Source organism: Grus americana, chromosome 11 (assembly GCF_028858705.1).
Source record: "Grus americana isolate bGruAme1 chromosome 11, bGruAme1.mat, whole genome shotgun sequence".
NCBI classification, from domain to species: Eukaryota; Metazoa; Chordata; class Aves; order Gruiformes; family Gruidae; genus Grus; species Grus americana.
Window position 1 is genome coordinate 2,767,395 of NC_072862.1, and position 14,416 is coordinate 2,781,810.

Below are 14,416 nucleotides of genomic sequence, written 5' to 3' on the forward strand. Positions count from 1 at the left end.
TGTATCTTAAGACCTCTGTCTCTTCTGAGCGCTTGGCTCGCTGCCTGATGATGTTTCCCCTTCCGAATGTTTGCAGAGCACAAATTCAGGATGGTTGCCACTCCACTGGAAAAGTCCTGCAGCATTTTTCTAAGCGCTATACAAATATTACGAGGACTTCGCAACAACAACACAGTTTATGGTGGGCATCACCGTGTCGCTGCCCCAGAGCCATAGGCACGTGGCTGTGGGAAAGCAGCGGGGAAGGATGGCTTCCCAGCCTCTTTCTTTCCGCACAGCTTTGTCTAAGGTGCAATGCCTGAACGACGCTACAGGACGGGCAGTTTCGGTGATACGCAGGTAGTGGAGCGTGCTGAATTGAATTTCAGACTCTTAAAAAGCTATTGTCTTACCACGTTATGAAGAAATTATCTGAAATGCCAAAGCTTTAAATCCTTGTCCTCTTGCACAACCCGATAATGAAGGACACTTAGTGTCTCCACCACTAACGCTCTGCCAAGGTAATGTAATCTTTACTGTCCCGCTGGAACTGGAAGCAGCTTTTTAAGGGAAGAAAAGCCATTATTCTACGATAGCCAGTCACGCTCCCCGGTGTTCTGCAGGATTTATTGAAGCTTACAAGAAAGGTCGCCCACCTGAATGTAAGCCTTGGTAGAGCGCTGGGTACCTGAAGACACCGTCCCCAGCTGTGTTGAATCCACAGAGGAATTAGAAAGGCTCTGAAACAGGACTGTGTTCACGAGTTCCTTAACCTGAGCGCTCTCCTAGAGAATGCAACTATGTCTTTCAGAGTACTTAGAGGACAAACTTCGTCTGTGTCTGAGGCCCGTGGCCCCAGTCTCCATTTGGCCACAGGTGGGGTGTGATGCTCTGTATCCTTCTTTCCCCACCCACTTGCACCCCCGGTTCCTGTGTAGAGGAACAGAAGGGTGGTATCGCCATCAAAATGCTACTTGAGCCCCAATCCCTCGAGAGTCCCCCTTGAAGTTAATGAGCCATTTATGTCTGTACCATATGGGGAAGTAAAAGTAAAGATAATAATCCTGCTTTTATGTTCAGCCTGATGAATTCCCCTGTACAACTCGTATTTATTGTGTAAGCTGTAGATACAGGAGGCATCACTCTCAAGCTGAATTGAGACAAGGACTGGGGCGGGGGGGAGGCACAAACTTCGCAGACTGGCATGATTCATAAATGTTTGGGAAGTTGAGAATAGTTCCCGTGCGTGCTGGCGATGTTTCTGGCTGTGAACGTGCTCTGGTGTCACTGTGCGCTTTGGCCCCACGGTGCAGTGCCCTGTCTGTGCTGGGTGCCAGACCGGGGCTATGATCCACTTGGGACCTCCAGGGCAGCAGCAAGTCCTTCCTACGGAAGCAGGGAATCCAAGGTAAAGAAAAAAAAAAATGGAACAATTTTTGCATCTCGCAGCCATGCACTGGGGAGCCCATGGGTGGCACGCTGTTTTTCTGCCTTTTCCTGGGTGCCCCAGAGCAGCCTGGCTGGGCGAAGCACCATTTGTGGAGTCACAAAGCACAGGCACGACCGACGGTCCTGGCAGAGCACGGCTTACTGCTCACCCGGCCCCGCGGGCTGAAAGCATCGAGTGCTGGGGCTGGTCAGGCGCCGCGTGAGATGGATTTGGTTTATTTTACTTTCATTGGCAAAGCGACTAGAACCTACACAGGAGGGAGGAACCAGGCCAGTGCAGGGCGGCCGATGCCCGTGGGGAGGCTGCTCCCCCGGGAGCCGGAGCAGGGTGTCAGGCAGGGTCCCGTCCTGCTGCCTGCGCCCCAGGAGCGGGCAGGGAAGGGCCAAACCTGCCCGTCGGGCAGCGGGGCCGGGGGCTGCCCCAGGAAACAGCGGCTGCTCCCACTATACACACACCCCCTCCGTGCACACACATCTATGTAAAGCTACACACATATGCATGCCATATATATATATGTACACACATGTATACATATAGATACATAGTGCCTATATATACACACCTCTGTGTACATGTACATACATAGCTACACATACATACACACACCTATACCCCCCCCGTGTGTGTGTAGATACACAGACACACACACACACTCTATATATACATGTATACATAGATGTACACACCCTCCCCTCTCTCTCCCCACACACTCAAATTTATATATACATGCATCTGTCTACATCCAATGCTATATATATATATATTTATAGCGTGTGTACACACACACACACACACACACAGAGATACATGCATGCACAAATAAATGTAAAAGCAGAACCATATCTGTACACATGTACAGCTATACAGACACACAGACACATATCTAGGCACACTATGCACACACCACAGACACCCCCACCCCCCCTTCATACACACCTATAGGTATACATACACATCTGTGTATACATACAGACACATCTCTGGCCACACACCCCCACCCTCTGTGTGTGTACACACACCCACACACAGCCCCCACCACCCCCCCATAGCTACAGCCACCCCCCCCCCCGCCCCGTGTGCACATCCGTGGAACTAGATGATCTTTAAGGTCCCTTCCAACGCCAACCACGCCGTGATGCTATGAGCTCCGTACACATCTCCGTGCATCCTCTGCACCTCTCACCCGCTCTGACCAGTCCCTTTGGGCTCCGTCACTGCCTGGCTGCAGCTCCAGCCCCTTCCTCTGCCTGCCCCCCGCTGCTGGACCCCTGCCTGCCCCTGCCTGCAGTCCCCGTCCCCTGCCTACCTCTGCCCACGGGCTGAATTGAGAAGCGGGGCGAGAGGCTGTGGAGTATGAGCTGCTGCCAAGCCATACCGCTGTCGTCAGCTGCTGCGGCCTGTTGACAGGGAAGCCTTTGCGTTTCAGCGCAGGCCTCTGCCAGCTCCTCTGCAGCAGGACTAGGTCAGGCCGCCAAGCTGCCTTCGCTTTCATTGTCAGGCCCAGTCTTGCCTGTGCACACACAGGCGCACGCACCTTCTCGGCCCGGCCCTGCGGTTGCCCCGCTCGCCCTTCCCGGCCGGCTCCCAGCGCAGGCAGGCCAGCACGGCCATGGCCCTGGGGCAGCTCCGGGGCAGGCGGTGCGATGGGGTGCGGGGCTATGGACAGACATGGTATGGAGAGATACAGTGCTACACACGCTCACATGAGCTAGCTGTCTATGGCTGCTAAACTTTATATATACAGTTATTAAAATATTTTTTTCTGTATATGTGTGTGTATATATATATATATAAACACGCACACACACTTGTATGTATATATAGATGTGCATACACACATAAAGGGTACAGCGGGTGTGTGCCTATACACCCATAGACACACACCCACTGTACACACACATATATAGGTATATAGATGCTCTACCTATGCTAAACTTTATTTTTAATACATATAAATAAATAAAAAATTATAATAAATAATATATATTATAAATACAGATGGTAACAAGTATGATAAAATATATAATAATATATATTTTTATATATAAAGCTATGGCTTCTAAACTTTTAATGTGTAGATATAATAAATATGTAATATATAAAAGAATATATTTCATACATTTTTATGTTTTGTTATTACACATTATTGAATGTTATATTCTATGTTTATAGAATATAATATGGATATGTATTTTATGTAGATGTATTCTATACAGTATTTATAATAATAAATGTGTATTTATTTATGTGTTTCTTTCTTTGTATTAAGTTCAGGACCTATTGATAGAAGGGGGTGTGTGTGCGTGCGCACGCGTGTGCAAACCCAACACATGGGCACGCTGCGCATCCCCTGAGGGCTGCTGTGCCCTGCGCCTCCCTGCCCGGGTGCCGGCGCCTCGGGGCAGGATCAGGGGCTCTTTTCCTCCTCTCTTTGCTTCAGGCCCAAGGTTTCTGGGCGCTGCAGGGAGAATTAGCCAAGCCCTTTCCCCTTAAAAGGCATCCAAGCCAATCCAGCCTTTGGATCACTTTTACAGATCATTAAATCTTGGGAGAACGGCAAAACCCTTCATTAATCCTGGGACGCCACGTGCGAGGGCAGGCGCTCGGTGTTGGGTACCCGTCAGCCCTTCGCAGGCAGCTCCCTGCAGGGCAGCAGGGCCGGGGCACACGCCAGGGCCGCCCGCACACCGGGGCTCGGGGCCCCCCGCTCCTTTGCTCTGCAAGGCGCTGCGTTCCCTCTGGCCGCTCCGGGCTGCCATTTGAATGAAAATCAGCTTCACCCATAGGAGAGAGAATTTATTTCATTATTGTGAGCTTTTGAGCTATGTCCCCGCCAAGGACAAGCGGGTGGATGGGAAGCGTTAGTCTTGCACTCTTTTTCCAACAAACCCCAGGAGTGATGGACTTCACGTCGATAGAGGCAGCCGGTTTTGGAAAGGGCTGTCACACTGGGGAGCTGGGAACAGCTACCAACCAGCCAAGCCACCTGGGTCTTTCAGATCTGTAACTTTAATTAAAAACACATTGCACATATCGTTTAAGTAGTCCAGTAATCCATTGGAGAAGAGTGCTTGACCACATCTGTATCAAACTGCTTCATCTCTTATCTCCCACTGTGCTATCTTCTGTTTAAAGGTACTCTATAAAAGTATTTATTCAAACACATCATTTTTCCAGAATGCAAACCACCACTGCTTGCTTAAAATACGCTATTGTTTTGTTTTAATGCAGCTTCATTTTTAATAGGGTTCAATGTCTCTGAAATACAGTAAACCAGAGATGCTCGACAGACTAACTGGAAATCTCAAGCATAACATGATTTTTAAATGAACTATTTGAGCAAACATGCTAACTATGCTGAATTCAGAGCAGGACTGTTTAATTAAGATGCTTTCAGAATAACCTGTGCTGCTTTTCACAAGCACTGGAGATTGTAAAAGTTTCAAGCTCGTGCCCTTAAAAACCCTCCCTCCAAGCAGAGCTTGACCCTGACAATGATTTTGGGTAACATAAAGGACAGTTGGAAATATTTTACCACCTCAACAGAAGCTGCTGTAAAGGACACAGTTTTGTGAAGTGTTCTTTGCAGGAGTCGACTATGGCACTAAATTTTACACTTTTCTCCCTCCCAAGCTTTCAGTAGTTCAATAAATTGCACACGGAGGCTTCAATTTAATTACATCATTAAATCAAATACCACCATCTTCTTATGAGATTTTCCTTATTAACAGAGAAAAACAGTTCCCTCGGCTTCTCAAAGCTCCTAAGTACCTTCAGAATCATTTATTTAAAGTAACTGACTGCCTAGGAAAAAAAACCCAACAAAGCAGCTAAAGAGCGGACCGTATGAAAACATAAACCGCTGATTTTTGCAGCACTGTGCTGGTGTAACTGCCATCTAGTGTTGCAAAATGGTATATGAGCAAAACGAAATCCAAACGATTTTTATTAGTTACCATGGTTTTGTAGAAAAACTTAAACCTGCCATCAAACATATACAAAAAGAGCTGCTCCCAGTTAGAGCTATTCTTTGTTCTTTAAAAAAGCCAGGCCTGGTAACGCATGTTCGTTAAACCAGGCAGGAACAGCACTGCTTCAAGCACCTATCTTCATGATACTGATCCGGTAAGTCATCCTTTTAATCTGAAATTGATTCTGGAATTACGGAAAATAAAAATCTTTTAAGAAAACAGACTTGTTTTACATGTTTGTGAACTGCTGGAGTGAGTATTTCAATCTGGAATCTAGCTTTAACTACAAAAAGATTTAGAGCTCATGATTTCTGGACACTTTGTCACCCTCCTAGGCACCCCCCCCACCCCGTGATTTTACCTCGAGGATAGAAACGCCTTTTTTGTTTATGTTCTTTTAGATGTAGCAAACGAAGTCATAAAGAGAAAAATCTCAGCCGTCACCTCGAATGCCCCCATTGAGATAAAGTACTAAGTATTTATCATTGAGATATAACAAAAAGAGGTAGAGAATGTGGAATTTGCAAATAAGGTTTTACATTACTACAAAATTAAACCTCTCCTTGCAGAAATGACAAATTAGTAACAGGAGAACCATGCTGTCTGAGGATCTTAAATATGACAAACACTGTATTGGCTGCGAGTGCAGTGACAAAATATTTACTGGTATCTCAGTTACACTATTATTCAATTTTACAACTTCTTCAGGCAACTTAGTAGTTCTTCTTTATCCATGTGGTATCCGCTCTTCTTCCATTCCTCCCTTAACTGTTGTAATGCTGTTCCAATTTCTTTTCCAGAAGACACACCCATTTTTCTTAAATCATGGCCGCTAACAGGAAAAGAAGGAACAGTCCATTGCTGCATTTCTCTTAAAAGATGTTCTTCTCCTTGGTATTTCAGAACCTCACAGATCTTGGAATTTGTATTAGCTTCCCTAGACTAAAAGAAAAAAAATAAAAGAGAGGATTCACTATGAAACAGTAGAAAACAACTCAAACTGTGCTCAACATCACGTTATTCCCATGACATCTTATTAGGCAACACCTGGAACACAAGTTGGAACTATGAAAGCCAAGATCTCTTCTGCCTCACAAGCTTTAAAACTCAGTCCTAACTTGGCAGCTCTGGGAGATCCTTGGAGACCTCCTGAATTCCAGGTAATAGCTGTAACCATTATCTTCAACCTCCAACTGGAGCGGAACTATTACCTTTCCTGGGGGAGACAGCCCTCACTGCCGTCTCTCGTCTTCAGTCTCAGGTACTGCAACAAAAGCACAGAACTTCACCCGAAAACTACCCGAACTTTGCTGTGGAAGAACGTCATGGGCTGCCTGCTTAGCAGTGCTTCTCACGAAGAACACACACCAATGCTTCAGGAACTGCACCGGCTTTCAATACACGATTCAAGGAGCTGAATTTCACATAAAAAGCTGGAGTCTCCTGTGGTTCAGATCCTGTCTCATGTTTTCATGCAGAAGGGGAGATGAGTTGGGCCAGGACAGCAAACTGTCAGTCCCCAGGTACGCTCGCAGAAAACTTCTGTTTCAGGTGACTGAATATGGCATTTTGCAGCCTGACGGAAAGGTAGGCTTTTAAAGCCAGTCAAAAAGTTGCTGCGGAACACAAGGTGCTCGGAACTGCCAAAAATATGGTGTTTGTTTTTCTTTCTTTGTTTGAAATAATTTCTAAAATATTCATTTAAAGCCTCACTATTTTGCATGGGAAAGAAAAAAGCTTTTGAACTCAAGTAGAAACATCTGCTATTTATCCTCTTGCAAAACTAAACTCTACTCAAGGAAAAGAATCTTTTCATACCAAAGTTTCTGCTTTGTGTTGCAGAGACATGCCAGGACATTTGCAGTAGCAAATGTTAATTTCTGGTCCCCTCTCCAAAGGAAGAACAAAGGGGAAAAACAAACAAACAAACAAACCCCACCTTAGTTAACTGGAACTGCTATCAATAGTACAGCAGGATACTCTTCCAAAATCTGGCTAATACTTTTTGACTCTTTAAGGCCCTTTCTTTCCCCTGGGCATTGTCATCTCTGCTACTCTGTAAAACTGGAAATTCTGTTTACTGCAATGGACAAAATAAAGCAGAATAAAATACACTTACATCCATTATGAAGTCCTGATATGGTCTAAGTGGTTCTGGACCCACAGCTTTAGTTAACTCTTGCCGGTACTTCACTAAAAAAAGGCCAAGGTTTTTTTCTTCTTTTGAGATTTTCAGCCTCAGATCAAGGTTTGTGACATCATCCTTCACCTTGAACAATGATGTCAGAACAGTCATCGGTTTTGGACACAGATTTTGAATATTGTTAGTGACTCTGTCAAATTCCTCTAAACTTCCATCAAGTGGTAGTCCTAAAGGGATACGCACAAAGAAGTGCAAGAAAGAATCTTAGTAAGAAATGTGGATATTAACACAGAAAAAAAAAATAATCTAATTTCTTTCTGGATAAAAAGTTTTATCTCACTTTGCCATGCTGCAGTTGTTTGTACACGACACAGGAGTAGAAAATCAATCTTCATTTCACTTTACCTATGTATTGGGCAATATCCAGCTCATACATAAGTCGAACCAAATGATTTACATGATTTCCAAGAAGAATTTTTTTCAGTTCCACCCAAATCCTTTCTCCTGATATTCCAGCCAAACCTTTGGCATTTTCTTTAATGGCTTGCAGTGTACTAGGTTCATGATCACCAGGTTTTTCTGCGATTCTTCCATAAAATCTGCCCAAAAAAACCCCCTTTACGTTAGATTGAGAACAATTATTCCATTTATTACTTCTATGCAGAGAATCAATGTCATGACAGTGTTAAATATTGTAACTTATTTCCTTTATGCTAAAGGAGACTTAACAATATGACAATTACATCTCTTTTTACATCACTGGTCTCTTTTTGCACGTTTCTGAAACTTTCTACAACGCTTACTTAATTTCTTTATCTAGGAAAGGCAAAACCTAGTACCTGAAATATCTTAGGATTCGTAAATAATCTTCTTGTATTCTCTCACTCGCCTTTCCTACAAATCTAATTTTCTTGTTTTTCAAGTCTTCATATCCATTAAAAAAGTCATACAGCATCCCATCCAAACCTAGAAAAGGAAGAAAAAAAATAGAAGAATATGAATTCAGCCTAGAGAAGAGGAGACTGAGAGGAGACCTCATTGTGGCCTACAGCTTCCTCACGAGGGGGAGCAAAGGGGCAGGCACTGATCTCCTCCCTCTGGTGACCAGTGCTAGAACCCATGGGAACGGAACAAAGCTGCGACGGGGGAGGTTTAGGTTGGATATTAGGAAAAGGTTCTTCACTGAGAGGGTGGCTGGGCACTGGAACAGGCTCCCCAGGGAAGTGGTCACAGCACCGAGCTTGACTGAGTTCAAGAAGCATCTGGATAACGCTCTCAGTCATATGCTCTGATTCGTCCGGTCCTGTGTGGAGCCAGGAGTTGGACTCGATGATCCTCACGGGTCCCTTCCAACTCAGGACATTCTGTGATTCTATGAATTTATGGTTGGCACAATTAAACACTCTTGTTTGAAAATACAGAAAAGAAGTTGTGTGATTTGACCTGGTTTGTCAGATCATCTCACCTATTCGTACAGACCGTTCAGCTGACAGCAGTACAACCAAACAAAATGGAAACAGACTGAGAGAAGTGACTGGCTTAATTTGAAAAGCAGTGTATCGTTTAAATATTTGCTTTTGAAAGAATTTACCTAAAAACATGGAATTGACAGTCAGATCCCTCCTTTCAGCATCCTTTTCCCAGTCAGTGGTAAATTCAACCTCTGCATGTCGTCCATCGGTGACAACATCTATTCTAAGAGTAGTAATTTCAAAATTCTGTTCATGGAGCTGAAAATCCCACAGACATTGTTACTTCAGCACAATCATGAATATAAACGTAAAAGCTGTATATTTTTTCAGCCTCATGTTTGTATACAGTTAGTGCTCAAGCTGGATACATACAAACCAACATGTACCATGTTTTCATACAGAGCAGACAATCAAGAAACACAAACACCTGAAAATTACTTGTTTTCTAGATGGCCTGCAGAAGACGGAATAAGAGGCAGAAGAATGAGCAAGGTAGAGGAAGAAAGACTTGGGAAATCAGGAGCAGGAAACACTAGGATCAACTTCCCCACACTATCTGAATGTGTGGGCAGCCTACATTATCTTTTTTTAGTGATGACACAGCAGCACGAACAGGTTATGCAGAGGTAACATGCATTAAAATATAGTAATTAATTGAATTGTACGAACAAAGAGTAATCCAAAAGTCACTCCATACTTTAAAGCAGGGTCTCATTTAAACTCTTGGTGCAACACTTTAACCGGTTTGCTATCGGATATGCTGCACATCCACAGATACAGTTAGAAAAGATCAAGTCAAAACATAAACCAACCCGGGCAGTAATGGTTCCATGTTTTTCTCCTTTGTTATTGATCAGACGAACACCAGCAGATGTGAACATTTCCTTCATCTCTGCTGGTGTAGCTGTAGTGGCAAAATCTATATCTTGTGGTGTCATTCCACTTAGTAAATCCCTTACGGCACCTCCTGCTATTCTCAGCTCATAGTTCTTTTTCTCAAACAATTCTAGGAAAGAAAGGAAAAAGCATAAAGCACTCTCTCAAATAAAAACCATAGCACGCCGTCAGCCATAACCTACCTTTTCACAACTTAAGACCATAGATGTGGGAATACAAACTCAAATATGCAGTGAGCAGCAAGTATGTACATACCTCACAGCTTCATGCAAAACACACAAAACACACACAAAAACACACACAAAAACACACAGCAGAGCAACCACAGTTTTTTTCCCAGTTATTTCTGATGTTTTTTCCAGGGCATTTCTGATAACCTAAGTATTAACAGGTTACTAATTGATCCTGGGGGACTCTGGGCAGATGAAAACCAAGCTCTGCCACGGCCTTCGAGTCATTTTAAGTTTACCGTGACTAGAGCTGAGAGTGGCACACACCTCCCAGAACACAACGGCCACCCAGGCTGCCCTTTAGCAACCGCGACCGGGCCACAACGGTTTCCCCTCCATTTCCCTGGTGAGGGGATCGGGGCTGCCCCAGCAGCAATGCCAGGACGCAAGGTGCAAAGCCTGCATTCGCCTCCCTGGCTCTCCAGGCCGGCATTTTGGCCCTCCTCAGGCCACAGCAAACGGGGACACCCTGGGGACCGCTGCTGAGCCCCGCGGATGCCCAGATCCCCCTTTCACGGGCCGGACCGCACAAACCTGCCACGCTACGAAGCCCCGGCGTGAAGAGCGCCTGGAACTGAGGAGATTGCAGCTTCATGGCTCCCGTCGCTCGGTGCCGCAGCCGGAGCGGCGGGAACAGCCGCAGCCCGGCCCTGCAGGGCAGAAGCAACACCTCAGTCCACATCTGAGGAGAAACAGCGACACGACGCGTCAGCCGCATGGACCCCGACCCCCTCCCTCTCCCCCAGACCCCCCCCGCCAGGCACAGGGTCCCCAGACCGCCCCGCCACACGCACCCGCGGGGCTCCCGATGCGCTGAAGCCGCGGCGCTAGGCCCAAGGAGCCGGGTCCTCCCGCCCGGGCTTTCCCCGGCGCTGCGCGATGAGCTCAGCGGCGCGACGGGGCTCGACCCGCCTCTTCCTTCGGTGGCAGAGCGGCCCGGGGCCGCTGAGGGCACGGAGGGGAGGACCCGGGCCCAGGCCTTGTCGGGGTCAGTGTCCCGGACAAGCCTCGGCCAAGCTGGCTCTGGGACCTTGATTTCAGTTTAGAGGAAAAGGGGAAAAAAAATATGTATTTTGGTAATGACACAACCGTGACAAAAGAAATGGGCTGATGGCCACAACACACTGCTTGTGAGATCGCTTCCAATAGTCAGGGAAACAACCCCAACACCTGTGTTAAGCTTGGCGGCTGCTGAGCTGGGTCCACCAGCTCGTAGCTGCTGAGCTATGAGAAGCGACTCAGTGTAGTTTAAATATTAGGTTTATGTTTGTCAGCTTGGATAGATTGAAAGTTTTCTTTACTGTGAGGACGTGTATGGATGAGACACGATTAACAAAGTTCTGGGGATGTGGTACAGTTCTGGGAGGAGGTGTGGGGAGTGTGTGTGTGTGTGTGTGTTGGGTTTGCATGGCAAGGTTTTGGTAGCGGGGGGGCTACAGGGGTGGCTTCTGTGAGAAGCTGCTAGAAGCTCCCCCTGTGTCTGACAGAGCCAATGCCAGCCAGCTCTAAGACAGGCCCGCCGCTGGCCAAGGCCAAGCCAATCAGCGCCTCTGTGATAACATATTTAAGAAGAAGAAAAACACTTAGAGAGAGAGCTTTTGCAGCCGGAGAGAGGAGTGAGAAGATGTAAGAAACTCTGCAGACACCAAGGTCAGTGCAGATGGAGGGGGAGGAGGAGCTCCAGGCGCCGGAGCAGAGATCCCCCTGCAGCCCGTGGTGAAGGCCATGGTGAAGCAGGCTGTCCCCCTGCAGCCCATGGAGGAAGGATGAGGGGTGTAGAGATTCCACCTGCAGCCCAGGGAGGAAGGATGAGGGGGTGTAGAGATTCCACCTGCAGCCCGTGGTGGACCCCACGCTGGAGCAGGTGGAGGCACCTGAAGGAGGCTGTGGCCCGTGGGAAGCCCACACTGGAGCAAGTTCCAGGCCGGACCGGTGGACCCATGAAGAGGGGAGCCCACGCCAGGGCAGGTTTGCTGGCAGGACTTGTGACCCCGTGGGGGACCCCACACTGGAGCAGTTTGCTCCTGAAGGTCTGCACCCCGTGAGAGGGACTCCATGCTGGAGCAGGGGAACGATGAGAGGAGTCCTCCCCCTGAGGATGAAGAAGCGGCAGAAACACCGCGTGATGAACTGACCGTAACCCCCATTCCCCGTCCCCCTGTGCCGCTGAGGGGGGGAAGGTTGAAGCTGGGAGTGAAGTTGAGCCCGGGAAGATGGGAGGGGTGGGGGGAAGTGTTTTAAGAGTTGATTTTATTTTCTCACTCCTCTACTCTGTTTTGCCTAGTAATAAATTAGATGAATTCCCTCTCTAAGTTTGGTCTGTTTTGCTCGTGATGATAATTAGTGAGTGATCTCTCCCTGTCCTTATCTCGACCTACAAGCATTTCATTATGCTTTTTCTCCCCTGTTTAGTGAATGAGGGGAGTGAGAGAGCAGCTCTGGTGGGCACCTGGCCCCCAGCCAGGCTCAACCCACCACAGTGTGTCAGTCTTTCCCTCCTCACAAGTGTAATTTTACTGCTGTGAAGTTACTGAAATGTCACTGCATTTGGCCAACTGCACATCCGGCAGGAGACACCTCAGAAGAAGAAGGAGCCATCTCAGAAGGGTTCGAAGGAGCGGAGCCTGAAGGAGGAGCTCACTCAAATGCGAGTTAATTGGGAGTGTGGTTCCCTTTGAAGTTCGAAGACTGAAGAAACCTCTGTCTCAGCAAAAAGAGTGCCAAAGTTTCTTGGTACCTGGGAAGAAATGCTGCACAGATCCATCCAGCCTTTTAAGCACCTAATAAATCGGCATGTCCCTGCAGAAAGGAGAATGCCTGCAAGCACAAAAGGTTTTTTAGGAATGAGCTATTCAAATAAAAGCCCCATCTCAGATCTGCAATAATGTAGTCAGGCCTGTATAAGAACATAACCTTTTCTTACCCTTTCTTTGTGGCTACTGTTTCTTATTAAATTCCTGCTTCACCTTTAGAAATTATCTCTTTTCTACAGAAACATTTCACTGTACATGTCAGAGCTCTCTGCCCAGTAATTAGCTGTTTATTTAGCGACATACGGGTTGGCCAGACCTTAGGAAGTCACCTAATTTATCTCTGTGCCTGATGGCAGGATTTAATTACAACTGTCATTCCTGGCTGATGTTTGTCTATAGATGCCCAGTGACAGAGTTTCTTTCAGTCTTGGGGCACCTGCTCCACTGCCTGCCATCCCCAGCACTGAAAGCTTTCCCTGATATCTAACCTGAATTTTACTTGCCGTTATCTTCTAGTCCCAGCCCGATGGACTTGGAGAGCATGTGAAAGCCTTAACGTGCTACATTTCTGCACGTCTTCCCTTAGCTTGTTTCCTCACTGGTACTTTTTAGGCTCTGGTAGTATCCTTTGCTGTGCACTGGTTTCTCTTCATCAGCTCCATGGCTTCCTTAAGCGCAGTAGCTGAGCTAGACACAGTCCATGTGAGTGGAGGCTTTATCAGTGCCACGCAGAGCGGAACGATTACTTCATGTGTCTTGCAGAGGACACTGGCTTTTAGCTGATCCGGGGGCCTTTTTCACAAGTGCATGACATCATTGTTTATTCCTCTTCAGTTCATGGCCCTCCAAAACCCCAGATCCTTTTCTGCAGAACAGATACCTAATCAGTTGATAATTGCTTACTTATAGCTAGTAATTCACAGTTGATAATGCCTAAATGGAGCTGAGAGCTTGTCCATATTGAACTGCACCTGATTCCTACTGATTTGTGAAGAATTTTCTTAACTCTAGTCTTGGCCTCCAAAGCACCTCCCGGTTTCTGTCACCTGCACATGTAATAGGGTTCTCTGTACTTGCAGTCCAGGTTGTTAATGAATGTAGCCTTCTTCTCATCCTTCCTCTAACTCCATTACACACAGCCCCACTTTCTGCAGGGTCTTCTCTAGGCCCTTGGGTTGGTTTCTGCTGCTTGTCCCGCTTGTGAGCCCGTGTTACCCACCCTACGGATCACAGCTCAAAGCTCTCAGCATGAGGTTAGGAAGCTGGTCTTGCTCTGGTACTGGTAACTTCTCAAACTGCCACTGATGTCCACATGGCTGTATGGCAAGAGCATCAGACAAGATGGTGTAAAACCATTGGACAAAACCTGCACACTTTTCCAGCAATGTTTGGATTTGATTTTCCAGAGGAAGAACAACTTGGGATAGCAGCAGTGGTCAGTAGGTAGCTGGCTATAGATGATTTCTTTGTAGTCAGTCATTAAACATTCCTGCTCTTGCAAAGTTATTAGAGAATTATCAG

At 46.6% G+C, this 14,416-nt stretch overlaps 1 protein-coding gene across 2 annotated transcripts; it reads right to left on the bottom strand.

Moving 5' to 3' along the window:
- Window positions 1-4,803: 4,803 nt before the first annotated feature.
- TRNT1 (tRNA nucleotidyl transferase 1) lies at window positions 4,804-11,055 on the bottom strand. 2 transcript variants are annotated; one of them, XM_054838694.1, is made up of 8 exons: window positions 10,937-11,055; window positions 10,677-10,792; window positions 9,828-10,021; window positions 9,135-9,273; window positions 8,383-8,509; window positions 7,949-8,142; window positions 7,520-7,770; window positions 4,804-6,342 (listed from the first exon to the last, which is right to left on the bottom strand). In XM_054838694.1, exons 2-8 carry the CDS (start codon window positions 10,735-10,737, stop codon window positions 6,094-6,096), a joined length of 1,215 nt encoding a protein of 404 aa, XP_054694669.1. In that variant the 5' UTR covers window positions 10,738-10,792; window positions 10,937-11,055; the 3' UTR covers window positions 4,804-6,093. The 2 variants fall into 2 exon arrangements, with proteins under 2 accessions (XP_054694669.1, XP_054694668.1); XM_054838693.1 differs by having other exon boundaries at window positions 10,677-10,824; window positions 10,937-11,040.
- Window positions 11,056-14,416: the final 3,361 nt, after the last annotated feature.

Bases quoted from the DNA above. Each gene is read 5' to 3' on its own strand.
- TRNT1 (XM_054838693.1), bottom strand. From the start codon at position 10,824: ATGTGGACTGAGGTGTTGCTTCTGCCCTGCAGGGCCGGGCTGCGGCTG. The intron at 10,022-10,676 runs GTTTGTGCGGTC...TTTCTTTCCTAG, and splicing joins GGGGCTTCGTAGCGTGGCAG to AATTGTTTGAGAAAAAGAAC. The intron at 8,510-9,134 runs GTAAATTCTTTC...TTCCTTTTCTAG, and splicing joins TGTCAATTCCATGTTTTTAG to GTTTGGATGGGATGCTGTAT.